This window comes from Thunnus maccoyii, chromosome 15, assembly GCF_910596095.1.
Source record: "Thunnus maccoyii chromosome 15, fThuMac1.1, whole genome shotgun sequence".
Lineage (NCBI taxonomy): Eukaryota > Metazoa > Chordata > Actinopteri > Scombriformes > Scombridae > Thunnus > Thunnus maccoyii.
In genome coordinates this window covers 19,409,714-19,427,466 of record NC_056547.1, presented here as the reverse complement: position 1 = coordinate 19,427,466, position 17,753 = coordinate 19,409,714, and the positions used below count along the sequence as shown (strand labels likewise).

Here is a 17,753-nt window from a genome sequence, read left to right as displayed (position 1 = left end):
AGATAGATAGTGTGGCCGTCCATCCAATAAACCTCCTCTCTCCCCTCCCCGATCCCCGCGGTGCTCCCGGTTTTGACACAGGAGACAAAACCCGCGGAGAGGACTATGAATGGTAGGCCGAGGGAGAGCAAAAAGGAGGCGGTGTGCCTTTGTAGTCGGGGAGGAATGCGGAAATGTCCCCGCTCCGTGTCAAACCTCTCTGAAGGGGGTCAGGCCACATTCAGCCGGCGTGGGAAAGCCAGGCAGAGACGGAGCTCACACAGGCGAGCGGGGCTGCAGTTGCATAGGCCTATCCGGGGATATATGGAAGGAAAAAAAAGAAGAAAGAAAGGAGAAAATCCAGAGAAGAGCGTGTTTTTTGGAGGGCTATATCACGCGTTTGCCTTTGTCCTATGACCCCCTCCCTCCCCATCCACCCCCTCCCCTCCACAACCCCCCCACGCACAAAGTTTCAGTGAGAGTGTGTGTATAGTTTTGCACCACCCCCCCCCTCCTCCTCCACCTCCTCCTCCTCCTCCTTCCCTGTGTGTGAGTTGTCTCTACTCGGGCTGGCTGGTGCAGTCTGAGGGATGGGGGGTTAGAGCATGCACCGTCCAACTACCTGTGTGGCCCCCGCATGGAGGACAGTGGACAGGGGATGCGTTTGATGCAGGAGTTGAGCATTTTTATCCGACACACCAATGCCTCCTCAGCAGTTTATCCGGCATGCCGACGTTACGACATATTAGGCTATTGACAACATGAAACAAGGTAAACACCAAAAATGGGTATATTTTGTGCTAAATGTGACAGCAAAAATGTCTTTACCGGGTTAGAATTGCTCCTTTACAGTCCAATAACATTTTAAACACCAAAACGAGCAATTCATTGACTTGTTATAATTTATTTTAATTATTTAAGGCTATTAAATTAGAAAAAAAATAGAGGACGCTCTCTAAGCTGATGGAAACACCTTTAAAACTTTGCTACTGCATTGTTTTACACGTTTATAACGATTTCGGGGTAAAAATGCGATTTTTATAGTGTTTTTAAAGGACTGTTGCTGTAGGAAGTTTAGACAATGCAATCAGTAGACAGCCACGTGCTCGGCAAGTTTGTCGCCTCAAACAGAAACTGTGATAAAACACGAGAGGGACAAGCAGGCAACTTGTTATTTTATTAACTTTAAACAACTTTGTTTTGAAGGGTTGTGCTTTCTTTTTTTGCGTGTTCTCTTTAAATGTCCTTTATTTCCTTTAACAGAGTAAGACAGCCCACATGAACTTCACTTGAGCAACATTTGCATGTGGAGGGGAATTTGTGAATGCGCGAGGCAGTTCTGTTTAATGCAAAGCTAGCTTTAAAAATGTGTTAAATGTGGTTATTTTGCATTATTATTTTTTTTTTTGCGTTACTTTGTGTTGGAGGTAGGATGACATGAGTTGCTGTGCGTAATAAGAGGAGGAGGAGTGGAAGTTTGGACGCAACAGGGCTCTTGTGTTGATAGTCGGAATAAAACATGATGACAGTCCTTTTATTGCCTACCTGGAGCACAATTTGACCAAATGTGATCAAGATTGTGACTTCCTCCATCTGTGTCTCCCTGTCACCCAGGCATTGCATGTGCCGACCTTTTTTCTGTGAATATGCCTTTGTGAGAGAACTCTGGTTCGTCACCCTCGCCGGGATTCCCCGCAATATTTTCAACAAGAGACGAGAGAGAGAGAAAGAAAAAAACCCTGCAAAAATGGACAAAGAAAGTATTGGTACTCAGTATGAACCTGTGGCCGAGATTGGAGAAGGCGCTTACGGGAAAGTGTACAAGGCGAGAGATTTGAAGAACGGGGGACGCTTTGTAGCCCTAAAAAGAGTTCGTGTCCAGACGGAGGAAGAGGGGATGCCTCTCTCAACCATCCGGGAGGTGGCGGTACTGAGGCAGCTTGAAGCCTTTGAGCACCCCAATGTTGTCAGGTGAGTGAGGGTGAGAGGTGGGGAGACTAGTGTATGTGTATGTTTGTGTGTGTTTTGAAGTGTGGGTTTGTATGTTTGAGACTGCGAGAAATGTGTATGAGACAGAAACACACACTACTTCCTTTTTGATGGTGCCTGCTGGCAACCATGCTGCCTCAAATGACCTTTAGCGAAGGCCTGCACTCATAAGTGTCCCTTTTTTGCAGCAGAAGTCCTTTTCTTTAACGGTTTTCTGCTGACAGTATGAAAATGTGTGTTGCACAACAACTATAGCTGCATGGTTGCTGCCACTTTTCGCTGGCAGTAGATGCACACCTGTCAGAACCTCACTTTCTCCTTTTTCTTTACTGTTTTCTACATTGTTGTTTTCCTGTCAAGCATGAAACCCAGCCTCTTGTTCCATGTTATTGGTCAGCTCCAATCACTATGAACCAGGTCATGCACTTTCCTCTAAAAACTCTTTAAAAAGATGAACCCACCAATTTTGCACCCAAGAAAGGGCACAGGCTTACAGAATAAAGATTTTGCATCTTTTGAATCTGAATGTAAACACAAATAATGTAGACTAGTGTTACAGGCCTAAACATTATGGCGAACACTCTAACAGGACATTTAATGGACACACGTTGGATTGAAGTATGTCAAATTTGTGACGGCTTTCTAGTAATAAGGCTTTCAACTCTCTGCGAGATTCTTATAGTTTGCACTTGTTTTCAATGGGATTGTAATGTATTTAATAATATATTCAAAGTATCTGTGATCAAATATTCTAAACTCATTCACTACTAGCTTTTTTTCCAGAGCTTTTGACTCATGCCCTTCTTCAATGAATGGGATTTCCTCAGGTGTCATCATGTGACCAAAAAAAAAAAATAGTAAGTGAACCAGTCCTGCAACCAATGATTATTTTCATAATTTATTAATCTGTTGATTATTTTCTTTAGTAATAATGTGGTTTAAAAAAAGGCAAAAATAGTGAAAAATGCTCATTGCAATCTCAAACAGCAAATATTCACATAAGAAAAGCTGAAACCAGTTTAAAATGTCTATACAACCATTTTAAACATGTCACAAGTTTGAAGCATTTCTTTATATTCCAAGCCAGTGTGTGTCCATCAGTACTGATCTATGCTATCAAAGTACCCTTTACTCAAACAGTGACTCCATCTTATTCACTATAAATCATGCTGGATTCAGTGTATAAAGCCATTTTAAGACATGGTACATATAGCGAAGTATAGTGAACTATAAAAGCCGTCCTCTCTGCTCTGCACACAGAGGCCATTTTCTTTCACTTTTGTAATGAATTGTTCACTCAGAGGTCAGTAGTCAGATACTGCGTCATATGTTGGCACTAGCCAAGGTCTGACCTTGGTACTCGTTTTATTATGGAATATTTGGTGCTTTGGGATTGGAGGGGAAGTTCTAAATGGACATTTCAGAAGCATGACCAGTACACTTGTGCCTCTAACAATAATTCCCCAGTGTATCAATGAATAATGCAGGATAATGGTTATAGTTTTGTCTTATTGGGATCACAATGGATTTTGTTCTCTCTGTAAGACAAATGCGTCAGAGGGATTAAAATTGTCCTAGGTCAGTTTATTTGGTGATTGAATTCACTACTGTGAAAGCACGAGTTTAGAGAATATGCAGTAGCATTGTTGCAATACATAGTTTTAAGAGTGCAAACTGTCAGCTCCTTTCAAAGTTGACAGAACCTCACTTTTCTCCAGTTTAACCAAACGACATAGCCAAGCAGCTCAGGCCAGGAAGGGTGCATTGTGGGCCTTCTGTGTGACTCCAGGCAACCCCTGGATGTTTGTAATAAGGCCCATTATTCATTCCATATGTTCAGTGTCTGCTCAGAGCCCCCATTGTAGCCCAACAATCGAGCTGTGAGGGGCGTTTAACCCCAACGCTTCAAGAGGAGGGCGTCGTCTATTCTGTGACATCATGCACAGTACTAATACCTTGAACGAATCGCTTCTCACTCACTGCACCGACTCCCAAGTCCACTGATTACAAGGGTGTTGGCACGGACACATGATGCCTCGTTGGATAGGAATGAAAGAGTTTCCGGAGAGATTTAGTCATTTCTTTCCATGCTCCAATTTTAAACGGCTTATGTAGATTAATTAGTTTGAGTTATAATGGCATATGCATTGAAAGTTGTTAAATATATTGGTGTGACACTGAGTAGGATCACCATGCGTAGAATATTTTCAGCAATAACAATGTGTGGACTCTTAGGTGATTTCCCCCAAATTCCATCTATGTTTGCATTTTGAGACTGAAAGTAAAAGCTGACACTGAGAGATACCCTCAATCAGTCATGACGCACTGAATTTAAACTCAATAGGGTCTGTGCAGGGTTCATCCTTTCATTGTTTCATGATACCAATAAATATTGTAGATCAAAGTTATGCCAAAGTCTAAAATTTTAAGAGATTTCCAACTGACTTTCCAAGTCATATATTACACTTTGTTGCCTAATTCACATGTACTGTACCAATAATAGGTGAAACAAGACTTGGATACAATGATGCTGTACTTTTATGTGATTACAGAAACTCATTAACTCATTACTCAGTACTCCCAACGCGGCATCTGTCAGATGGAGAGCCATCATGGCTCCCTTGGTCTCTTGTGTTACCGCGATGAAAGATGCTGCCTCTTGCAGCAGCTCCACTCCACTTCCCAAAGAGCATCAGGAGTTGTCATAGTGCTGGTTGAGGAATGCTGCTTGTGGTCCCCAGCTCTTTGAAGAGGACATACTGGATAGCTTTTTTTTCAGCTTTTCACCAAAGCCTGCCTTGGCAGGTCTGCCGACATAATCTGGATTCTTGGCCTTAGTTTGTTGCCTAGTGAAACACAACCATAAACACTGGTGTTTGGGGCTTGATGGTCTTAAAGTTTCAAAAGCTTTGCATTGAAGTAGTGGAGTTTTTTTTCAGGGTAACCTGAGGCAGTGTTATCAGGATTTCCTGCAGTAGATGGATAAGTCTGATCTTGTGTGTCCATTTTCTGCTGCAAGTTTCTGTAAGATAAAAAGCCACAGGAGTAGAGAGCCTAGACTTAGGTTTTCCCCTAAGATTTATGATTTAATGTTCTATGTGATGGATTTTCAACTCCCAGCTGTTGTGGTTTTATTGAAGGTCTCATTCTATTTTAATTAAGGTGGATATGAGTGTTATTGCATTTTGTAAAAATCTCTTTTAGTCACACATATGAAGAGCTCTTGTCCTGAAAAAACTCAAGCCAGTGAAAGCTGCCATAACACTTGTTTTAATTTGCTTGTAAGTGTAGTTAACCAGAGGGTTTAAATAAAATCAGGATGTGTATAAAAATGTTTCCAAGTGGAAGATTCAGTTTTTTAAAAGACTTAATACTGGGTGATATTTTAGAAATAACATTGAACATAGCTCTAAAAAATGTCTGAGAAAAGGGCTGAAAATGACAATTTATCAATCCTAATACATTGTTATTATGAACCTAATCAGTAATGTGCACTAGATTACTTTCCTTCACTATATTTGAGTGTCCAAGTATAAAGTACATAATGAAAAGTGTCTGAAATTTCAGAAATTTCAATTTAGTATTCACTACAGTGTGAACTATTAAATGTGTAATATGTGGAAAATGAATGAACGAATGAAGAAGTGAATTCAGTCATCTATTTCTGCCGTAAAATAAGGAACATAATAATGTTGATGTCCCTTGTTAGAAAAGTACATGGAAAATGTGTTAAAAGAGAAGAGATTTAGTCATTTTTTTATTAGTTGTGGCCTTGTTGAAGCGTGCTGACCCTATGAAATCAATTGTATTGATCTCCTCCTCCTGTTCTTCACATTCCAGATTGTTTGATGTGTGTACAGTCTCTCGGACTGACCGTGAAACCAAACTCACTCTGGTCTTTGAGCATGTGGATCAAGACCTGACCACCTACCTGGAGAAGGCCCCTGATCCCGGAGTACCCCCGGAAACCATCAAGGTAACCAATCAATGTTATCTAGAAGTACCTGAGATAACAACTGCTGTCAATGAGGACTATATAAACTGTATCACTTAAGAACTTCATTTGAAGTACTACTTTCAATTTCTATTTGAAATGTGAGGGAAATCTATTTGCTAATCCTCTGTGGCTTGAACATTGCATGACCACAGCTGTGTCTGTATGGTACTGAGTGAGTTTTCTTGGACAGAGACATGGAGGACAGCTTCCTCCAACATCAGAGGTACCGCGACATTTTGAAGGGCAGCACATGTGGCAAATGGGCTCCAAATTAGAGGCTCCCTGTCTTCTCTATTTTCACTCTGCCCTCTCTCTTCAAGTTTACACTGTGTTGCAGAGAAAAAAGTGCGTGTGCATTGTGAGATCATGAAACAAAATTTTAAAGATTTGTGTTTTAAAACCCAAATACATTTGACGGTGACAGTGGTACGTCACAGTAGTTCTGCTGAAGGTACAGAAGTTCTTCTTGTGAAGGTACAACTCATTCAAAGTCACCCCCACTATCAGTTTCTCCAATACATCTCATAAATCCAGTGTTCACTGACAGTTTGCCAAAAGGTCGGAAGTGGACGTGTCGCCAAGTCCTTTACTCTGTAACTGTCTCCTTTTATTTTAATCTTTCCCACAAACATTTCTTTTCTAAAAATCTCTATCATGTTTCACCCCCCGGTCTGTAGACACAGTATATCATGTACGATAATGGAGAGTTATAGCTCCATTTTTGGACATGGGCCTCAGAGTTTAAGTGTCAAATTGGAAACGGAGAAGTTCTGGAAGCTAGAGTAACCGTTGATTTTCACCCCAGGGCCAGGTTTACATGGAGAGTTTTGTGTCGAGCTGTAGTGTTGGTGGGATGCTGTGCAAGCATAGACGAGTCAGGTAGATCACACCTGAGGCTTTCCCAGGGTGTCTGCTGAAGCTGATACAATATGTGGTACTGCAGTTTCTTGGGATATCCCTGTGACCATGGTGTTAGGTTTGAAATATTTTAATACTGCAGTAATACTGAAGCACCCATTTACATGACAACTTTTAACTTCCAATGTAAGTGATAATTCATTACTTGATCTTTGACCAATGAACATTTATACACTACCATTATATATTTAGTTCAAGAAAATCAATCCACAACCAATTGATTAATCGTTTCAGTTATTTTTCAAGCAGTCAAATGTGCAGATTTGCTGCTTGTTGTCTTCTGTAATATAATTGTAAAAGGAATATCTTTGGGTTGTGGACTGTTGGTTGGAGAAAACAATCGACGTGCATGTGTCATCTTGGCTCTAAATGTTTCACTGTTTTCTAACAAAATGATTCATTGAGAAAATAATCAGTATTGGACATAATTATGTGTTGTAGCCCAAGTATTTCTAGCATTTTCATTGCTCTTAAAGCACTGGATTTTAAACTCATTCATTCATTGTAAGTCCTAATTAACAACAATTAGCTGATTAATCAAGTTAGTTGTCAGAAAAATAATTTTTATAGTCAATTAATTTTTGTAAATGGCTGGTTCGGTGGTTCCAGTTTAGCAGATGTTTTCTCCTTATTTTGCAATATTGTAAATCAAATATCTTTTGGTTTTTTACTATTAGTTGAATAGTGAGCATGTTGGGCTCTTGTCACTGGTCGTTCCTTTTATAGACCAATTGAATTAAAAAATAATCAACAAATTAATCAATAATAACAATAATCATCAGGTGCAGCCCTAATTCACAGCACAAGATCTGTGGAGGCTCAGCCACCTGTTTGGCTGGTTTTAGACTCCACTCCTCCCTCTCTGTGCTTTCTCCTAACATTCATACAGCTGGAGCCACTGGGGGACAAAAGGACAATGATGATGGAGTGACAAGATGACACAGGCACCATACCCTGTTATTTCTAGGACAGTGGACACTGCACAGTAAACCCCAAAGTGCCCCCCTCTCCCCAACAACTTAATTTGCCCACAGCTATACCAGATGGCACCAGATTGTGGATTTTAGTCAAGAAATCCCCAATTTAGCACACCTGTGCTCACCTAACACTTACCTTGTGTCACTCTAGAATATATTAAATCAAGAGAAAACATTCACAGCTAATGACCCTAAACCAAAAAGACCAGGCATCCTTTTCCTCGAACCAATCTACCCAGACACCCCACCCTGGGCCAGCCAGTCCACTTCAGCCCCCCACCCTCCACCACCCACTCAGTCTTACTCAGACTCAAGACCCACCACATGGTCATTGATGAAAGAGGCCCTCCTCCAGGAATCAAATGAGCTGGAAGGACATCAAGCAGCCAGGCTGCCCCAGCCTCAGTGCTCCTCAGCCGGGCCAGCGCTTGGGTCTCACCCACCCTCCTCTGCCGCCATCGTCCAAGCCTCCACAACTCCATTCTCTGGGCCCATAAAGGGGGAGGTTAATGAAGCATGGGGAGGGAATTACACTAACGCTAACCGGCAGATGTCCCATATTGTGCCTAGCTACAATAAACAATATGGCTGCCTCTGGGACATTAGCATTAGAAAAGGAGGCGCACTCAGAAAGCCATGTTTTGACTGCATCTTGCAGTGGGCTGACTACTTTTTTCCTGGTCCTCCTGCTTTTTTCAGGGTCAGATCTGTTGCCTTTTTGTGTGATTTTTGTTTCCTCCTGGCCAAGTTGTTTGTGGGGTTTTTTTTTTTGGTTGATGTGCTGCCAGTTGAAGACAGTTGTGTCTTGTGCAACCTTTCTGAGTTTCATTGCTGCTGGATTCAACTTTGTGTGAGGCTACAAGGTGGTTCACTCTTGCTCTCTGTGCTGCATGTAGTCTTAAACTTTGTGGCAGCATTAAACTATTTTAATGTCCGAGCTAAGTGTTTTCCTACAGGAAAAACTGCAAGTCATGCTGTGGAACATAGTTGGAATATTTTTCATTACTCAGTTGTAAGCGTAATTGATACAGCAGAGAAGGTGGCACTCAGGCCAAGGGGGCCAAGATTGTTTGTGTGTTTGTCCAAGAGTCACACTTCTGAGATAATTAGTGTTTACTAGGAAATGCTGCTGAAAGGAAGCACGGTGAAATGGCTATTTAAAGCAGAGAGGAACTGATGGGGGGGGCAATGCTATTGTGTCAGCCCCCCTCCACACACACACACACACACACACAAAATAACCAACTGCCTGCCTCTGTCCTATGGCCCTGTCTGTCTGCTGCCCTCCTCGCTAGGTCATGGCTGGATGGAGATGTAGAAAGGAAGGTCTGTTTATGCATCCTGCCTGCCCTTGGTCAGAGGCCACGCACACATGCACATGCTTGCACACACCCATATTGATACAGGCTTACATACACACACAAATGGAAATGTAGATACACACTTATTACTTGAGCACAGGGCCAGGGTAGTTTGTGTGTGTATACACACACACACACACACACACACACACTCACTCGCATTACTCCCCATCTCCACAGTATTCTGTGGGGCGCCCTGTCTCCTCCTCTGTGGCCAGCACAGCAGCCAGCCCTGCGCCGTTTGCTAATGTTTTCTGCTTGAGTGTGCAGACCCCTTTGACTCACTCACCAGCTGGTCGGCCAGTGAATAGAGCTGTGGGCTCAGGTCCATGTCACTTGTGAGGTCTTGGCGGAGGGTTTTGGGGGTGTGTGTGTGTAGGGGGCATGTGTGTGTGTGTACAGGAGGGAGTGTGTGTGCTTAGAGGGGGGCAACACACCAACCCCAGCATCAAGACATTTCACTTTACAAATGTCTCTTACACACAAACGTACTCACTCCGTTGCTGTTCTAACAGGCTTTAATTTTTACCCACCTACACTTCTTCATTTGGTATATTTGCATCTTAATCTCTCAGTAAGACATGAACTGAAATAATCAAACAATCCAAACTGTAGATTCTACCGTTTGTATGTTTTTATTTTTGAGCCAAAACCACCTGGCCACAGTCCCTTTTTATAATGACTTATTTGTTTACAGGTGCAAGACCTGTTTGAGAGTTTTTCAGTTTGAAAAGAACAAGTCTAAGCTGGTTTGACATAGTTCATTCCTGTTCACACCAGTTTACTTTAGCTAGTGTGTCACGGATGCAGTGTCTACGGCAATGTCTGAGGTCAGCTTTTGGGCATAAAAAGAGAACGAGTGCCAATTAACTCAAGCAGGACAGCTGCTGAGAAACAGAGAGCCATGCTTGTACAGAGCGGGGCCTCTCTCTGCCTCTATCATTTGTGTGTGTGTGTGTGTGTGTGTGTGTGTGTGTCAGTTATCAAACATCTGCCACAGTCGACAAGAAAAGACACAGGCCTCCCTGAACACCCTCCATACCACAATGTCTCTGCCATTATAGTTAACTTCTCACTGCAGGGTCTTGTCATTCAGGCCTTTTGTTGTAGATTTGACAGAGGAATGAATTCAAATGTCGCTTTCGAGGTGTGGGGGGGTCATGAAGCCATATGTTTGTGACATTTTGCAAGCACAATTAAGGCTGAATTATTTAGGAGATCAAATTCATCAATTCAAACCCAGTTATTCAGAGACACATATTAAAAATTAAAACAAATTTCAACCATCTGCCCTGTGCTGTCATGTTATTCGCTCAATGATCTCACACCCATCAGTGCCACTTTTAACATGACCTTGTATCTATCATGACCACAATATCCTAAAGCTTAGATCATCCTCTGTATTAACTTTTTTGGCCTTGTCATGTTTTCAAAAATCCATCCCATTCTCTTTCTCTTTGTTCTTTCCGTTTTGTTATCTGTCAGGATATGATGTACCAGCTGCTTCAGGGGTTGGACTTCCTGCACTCACACCGAGTGGTTCACCGTGACCTGAAGCCCCAAAATATCCTGGTCACCAGCGGAGGACAGATCAAACTTGCCGACTTCGGCCTGGCCCGCATCTACAGCTTCCAGATGGCGCTCACCTCCGTGGTGAGTTGCATGTTCATAGGTCTGACCCGATACGCCGAACAAAGCTTCCCAAACACTGCGAGCTCTCAGTTTTACAACTTTGTAGACACAGATTGACTCAGATGGGGGTATATGACTTGATCTAATATACTGCATCATGATGTCATGGGAAGTTTGGGGGGCCTGATGAAGTGTTGAGCCCTCTTATATCTATCCATAATAAAGTAAAAAAGTATTACACCTGCATCCATAAAGTCTAGTGTTTAAAATCTCAAAAAATTTACCCACAATTAATCTGTTTTTTTTTTTTGTTTTTTTTATACAAGTTGTCCCTATTAACAGACAATCCAGCAATTTATTGAGGTTTTTTTTTATCAATGATTTTTACTCAGAGAATGTAGAACACTTAGACGGTTTACATCTCACTTTTATATTAGCAGTTCCGCGTTTTTATTTTAAAGTGAACTTATAGCACATAAGTGAGAGAATACGCCTCATCTATGTACTATTGAAGTGCAAAGAAAGTAGGTACACTTATCATCCCCATGTCCTCCTTTGCTCTCTGAAACCCCATTTTGATTTTCAACTCTCTTATCACTATTATGACTTGCTGCTTCTTTTTTCTGAAGCAAACTGTATAACTGACCTACAAAATCTACTCAGTAGCAGCATCTGTAGAGCCAACAGTGTATGCGTGTATGCCAGCACTTTTGTTATTACAAGTTTTATAATTTCAAGCTGCTCAAACTCACTTGCCGTCATTCACATTAAGGCTTTTTTTTGATAAAGACACACGCACAGACACAGACACACCACCACCGCCGCCTTGAACTACCCTCCCGTCTCTTGAGAGTTGGATGAAAAGCGTCTAATGTGATGTAGCGGGCACTTAAAGGGCATCAGTGGGTAGCTCAGCAGCACTGGGCCAAATGATATAGGGTTTCTCTGTGTAAAGTGAGAGCCAAAGGCCCCCGTGGCCTGTCTCAGGAATCCCTCGGTGGCCGTCGCAGACAGGGATGGAACAGACGAGGAGAGACAGACACCCCTCCCTTCCCGCTGTCGGTACTTTGATGTCCAACTGTTGAGCTCTGGGCTCTGATGACCAGATAAAATAGAGAGACTGAAAGGAGTCTTTGGAAGTGCTTGAAATAGGGAGAGATGAGACTTTTAAGATTAAGGTAGCCAGCAACAGTAGCCCAATACCTTTTTTTTTTATACGTCTTTATTTATGTAGGGAAGGTTTTCTGATCTGCTTCACAGTCACACAGACACATGCAGTTGTGCATCTTATCTCCTTCACTGATCAACCAGAACCAAACCTTCAGGTTAATTTGAGTTCAGATATTGTTTAAGTACAGTATATTTCAGGTCTGGCCAGGTTTGAATTTTATATTATTGTTTGTATTTAAGTTTTCTGTTTTATGAGGACTGGATTTTGACAGAGATGTACCTGGCTTTCAAATGATGTATGAGTTGTTTCACTTTGGAGTCGTCATGTGGCGCCTGCAGAGATGGAGATAAAATCAATCAGATGTAAAAGTGTAAGTGACAGAAACTCGGAGACATAAATGACGCTAAGACGGACAGATGACAGATAGTTCTTTGCTGTCTTCCCATTAAGATGTTCAATTTTGACCACTGGTAATGTAAAATATGTTGTAAAATAAACTGTTAGTTAATAAAGTTCACCCCACCTGCTGATGAGGATCTGGAGGATTTGAGGGGATGGAGGGATGGAGCTGAAGGCTAGGCAGCTCATATTATGCCAAGTTAGCAAAGCTCATGGCTCTTCCAGTAGCACAGCATCTGCCCGTCCAATGTAAATATAAACATCCTTTGGGAAAGAATGTAAACTTTTATTCTGCTCTTAACATCCAAATAGACTGCCACACGTTTATGCCACTGTCACAGAACAACAAGAGGTGAGCAGCCGGGCTGGTGGACACAAGCAGGTGCTCTGAACTTCATATCAAACATAATGGCAAGGCAAGTTTTATTTGTATAGCTCATTTCAACAACAAGGAAATTCAAAGTGCAAATGGGGACTCTTTGTCCTCTGTGACCCATTTCTTAAAGACAGCAAATGTAGTCTTTGCGTAAACCATTTCATAATGCAACTGAAGACATGACATACCATTTTTGCAAGTAAAATTCCAAAATCCATGACTCTGCAGTCTGCACACAGAAGCAGCTTCACACTGAGGTGCTGGTGGCATCATGAAATCCAGCAGCATGAAACTCTTACAGCCCATCACACACAAGGAGAGGCCAGGTTATTTACATAGAGAATATGTTTATACACTAATTTAAATCAAGTGTACTACACATTTTGTTGTATTGCTTCATGTATTTTAGCTTCTCCTTCTCCTGAAATGTACTATCATTTGAGTTTTATATGTTTTATTGAATTAGATGCAATAACTAAATTGGCTCGTTGAGCCTTTAACAGCTTTATTTTTCTTGGCACACCAGGAAAAGTAGTCATTGCAGGCCATTTTCAGAATCTCTGCCATGGATTTATACCCGTTTTATTGTATTTCATTATACGTATATTATCCTTATTATATTATACGAACAATAAACCACTCTTGTCGTTATCAAGAGGCCAAGACAACACATCACAGGAAACGTGAGGTCTAAAGTAGAATATTGTCAGTTAGTTGTCAGTGTAAGTTAACCACTAACCTATCATTATGAAGAAATGTCAGGACTGATTCAGTTACAACTTTTTCAAACTTTTTCTTTGAGTAATGTCTTCTTATAGGCCAGACCCTAAACTGTTCTCAGTATTGATATCAAGGGTAATTTTTATGATTCAGATAAAATTTATCAGTGGTTTTATCTGTTTATGTTAACTGTTAATCCCCAATTAATTTCTATAATCTATTATTCAGATTGGTGATAATAAACAGCTAACTCTCAGAGGAAGACGTACCTAAACCATAAAATTTACATAGTGTTACACAATATTCTGTGTATGTGTGTGTGTGGTTTCACTGGAGGTTTTGTCTTTGAGAAAATCTTACACTTTATGACTAAGAGGGGACACTTTGCGTTGGGGATTGAATTCTTACTCGGGAATTCACCTTTAGATATGGGTGACAGACGTAGAGTCCCCGAAATTACTCGCAAACACACAAAGACACTTGACATGTGAAGCCGTTTGCACACGCACTCATTTCCTTCCTTGGCTATACAGATTGGGACACAAAAATGAAATGGAGGTGGTGTGCGTGTGAGTGCGTGCATGCATGCGCTGGAGCAGAGCGCTGCAACGTGAGCACTGGATCTTCGGTTCCAGATGAATGTTCCTGTGTCTGGAATCCCCCTATCAGTGCCTACAACACACACACACACATAAACGCGCGCACACACACACAGACACACACACACAATCTCCATTCATCCATTCAGTGTTTCCTCTTGCTAATAAAAGCAGATAATCTACATTGTATGCAGTGCACATGTACACAAATACACACACTATTTAAGAGGATCTTCCCCTTTGCCCAACAGACCAGCAGTTACTTATTTAGTCACCTAATGCCACCGTTACTGGCAGACAGATGGGCTTTGGAGAACTGCTGTTGCTTAAGCGAACAAGACACTTCTCTCTCTCACTTTCAAAGTGATTCATTTAGTACTTCTAGAATGAGAAGATGGCTGAAGTGAGCATTTGCATAAAGTTGTTAAAAAGAGTCCCTCTCTCCTTCTTTTTTTTCCATTGTCACTAACTGAAAGTAGCACTCTTGTACATACTGCTGATGATTTACCAGAATTGCGTGAACTTCTGTTTCTGTGATGAATTTGCTTTTTCACCTGAGAACATGCCGGGTTGTTAATGTCAAAAATTGTGGTCTGTACGTGTGTGTGTATAAAAAGTGCGTGATGGAGCATTTGCGCACGCATGGTTGCATGTGACTGATGGCCCCACCGGCATCACCCACCTACCATGTTGCACATATTTCACCCTCACTGAGAGAGGGAAAGAGAGCGAGGGAGACCACCCATTTGGTTGGTACAGAGGTCCAGATTAGGCTGCCCCTGGCAGTCCCTGGGGGTCCGTTGCTTTGTTGATGTTTTTTTAATGACCCCAGTCTGGCTACAGCCTCATTGTACTGCCTTGAGTGACAGGCAGATGGGTCAAGCTGATGGGTTAATCTGACATACCAGAAAAGAGTAGAGTGGGGTCTTTTTTCTGTCCATCCCATTGAGATCCCATTTCTGCCAAAGTGCTTTTGGGGAAACAATTTCCTTTGATGGATGTTGCTTGAATTTAGTATAAATTCTGCAGAATTTCTGCAAAATACAACCCAACAGTCTGCAGTGTTACAGAAATGTGTAATGCAACATGACTTATTAACATCCAAATACTGGTACAAATTTGGGCATGTTTGATCAAAGACGCTGCTATGCAGTAGTATTCTTAACAAGTAAGAAGAACCCCCATCCAATCAAAGTCAAGGGACATTCCTAAAACATCCTATGGCTAGAAGTACTCCGAACTGGCCAAATTTGATCTAACTTTAGGACTCCTAAGTTTTTGGTCTAAGAGTAATTACTAACTGTTAAGTTTGTGAGAAGTCAGAGGTAGTCCAGAGGACTCATAAGTCACTAAGAATTAATAATAATTTGAAATTTTATCATCAACCAATCACTGTAGGAGTACATATCTCATGGTACATGATGTGATCCATAGCAATGGGGTCAACCCCACCTCCACTCTTAAGCCCCTTTCACACATGCAATTTGTCCCTGAAATGTTCAGGAACATTTCCTGCATGGGGTCATTTGTGAATGGGAGCAGGCATGGATATTCAGGGAAATCTGTACCTCCAATTTCCCACCTCAAGACCTTGTAACATTTCAGGGAAAATGCCGGTACAGCTGTGTTGTGAATGAAAGTAATAACATTACAGGTACAAGCACATAAAAGGTTACGTCTGTCTGATGAAAGATGCTTTCACATGGAGTGAATGAACCAATCACATGACTTGACGTGTGGGTGATGTACTGCGAGTTGGACGATGCTTGATTTTTGCTCGTCTGTTTTCAACATGGCGGCCGTGTCACAAACTTTCTCATATTACAGCTAAACACTACACTAAAATATGTTTCTAAAGACATTTGAGGCGAGATATAGATAATGCGGTAACAATCTTGATTCATATTTGATCAGGACTGCCTAATTTGAAAGTTTGATCTGAGTCATGTAGGGCTGTAGTCAACCAAAGAAAATCTTGGTCGACTAAAATTGTACATAATCTTCAACTAATCAATGAGTTGTGCGGGGGGGGGGGGTGTAACGGGACAGAGTGCACAGTAAACTCGGCAGCCACAAGTTTCTCTGTTCTGTATTTCTCTTCAGTTTATGCTAACCCATTATTGCTGACTTTGGACCTAACCCACTTTTCCAGCATTTGGGGAAACAACAGACGTGACTTTTAAGCATTTATTAACTGACACACTGTAGTCTGTACTGTACATTTACTGCCAGACTGACAACTTACTACTGACCTTTTCCTCTGCCCCGCTCGCATCCACCGTCACTTCTCTGCCCCTCGCTCTTTCCCACTCGCTATGCAAACATACTCCTTAACGGAGCTACGCTACCAATAGTTTCCCAGGCAACGACACAGAGGTTGACTCACGTACCGGAATAGCGCTGCACAGAGACTCCCAAACGCTATATCCATTAATTCGGATATCAAATATTAAAAAATATTTTTTTGGCCTGGTGGGGGTTCTAGTTGTGTCATTATGGAGAAACACATAATGACATAAACGTTGAGTACAGTTAGACCCAACAGTCTCCATTAGGTTGGGCGAGTTCAAAGTTGTGAAAACAACGGGGGTGTATTCAAAATACAAATTACCCGTTTTCACAGGTAATTTGTTAGTCTGTCCCTCCTGCCGCAGGAAATAATGGATTACTCCTGGAAAGCTACTGATGTAGCACTTTTCTCCTTATGAAAATAACACGGAGATTATTCGACCAATGAGAATTTAGTCGGACGAGAGCATATCGACCATTTTATCGACCAGCAGACTACAGCCCTAGAGTTATGTGAGTTTCCCTCTCTTCTTCTGTTGAGTTTTATGGCGTTAGCATCCACAAGTGTTGCATTACCGCCATCTGTTGGACTGTCCCTTGCCCCCTATTCCAGCATTACCATGGCATGTGTGAAAAGGTGCAAGACGGAAATGTTCCTGAATGTAGCTGCACGTGTGATTAGTGAAAATCAGTAGCAGTACCTGAAAGGTTATCTCAGTAATTTACTGGGAACTATGTGTGAAAGAGGCTTTAGCTTAGAACTTCTCTCAGTTCCTTCGTAAAAGTTGCTCTCAGCAGCTCTGTGAACAGTTCTTTAGAAGGAACTTTAGGAGGAGTCCATTTAGGAGGACACCTAGTGGTAAGATAAGACCCTTTGTGAATGTGGCTCCTGATCTGGAGGTGACAGAGGGGCTAGAAGTTAGGTCAGGTGTTGTTTTCAAAAGATAACCTCCAGTAACCTGACAGTGGTGGTCTTCCCATCTTCACCATCCACACATTGGTAACCACTGTAATACAAGGCTAACTGGATGGTCCCATGAAACCCATTAGCTTCCACTCTCATGCATGTCATGCGCATGTCGTTGCCTGACAAATTGGATTTGGAAAACTCAAGGGGAATGCCACCAGACTTTTATGTTATCACTTGTTGTCGGACTCTTGTGTTTTTCTAGCTCGAAACCAAAATAAACTGAGGGGTTGCCATAATTTACAGGAGATGACAAAATAAGCTTATAAGTGGCAAAAATGTTTCTGTCTTGCCGCTGAGCTTATCTTAAGTGAGTCTGTAATTGAGTTACACAATAGCCAAATGGAATTTTATGACTCTTGAGGCCTTGTCCTTTCAA

General features: G+C 41.8%; 1 protein-coding gene across 1 annotated transcript in view; it reads left to right on the top strand.

Annotated features, from left to right (window-relative positions):
- Positions 1 to 479: 479 nt before the first annotated feature.
- cdk6 (cyclin-dependent kinase 6) overlaps positions 480 to 17,753 on the top strand; it is a 41,041-nt gene continuing 23,767 nt past the window's right edge. Inside the window, exons 1-4 of the mRNA XM_042435441.1 lie at positions 480 to 750; positions 1,594 to 1,950; positions 5,809 to 5,944; positions 10,707 to 10,874. Coding sequence (XP_042291375.1) covers positions 1,601 to 1,950; positions 5,809 to 5,944; positions 10,707 to 10,874 — 654 coding nt within the window. The 5' untranslated portion in view covers positions 480 to 750; positions 1,594 to 1,600. The remainder of the gene's footprint in view (positions 751 to 1,593; positions 1,951 to 5,808; positions 5,945 to 10,706; positions 10,875 to 17,753) is intronic.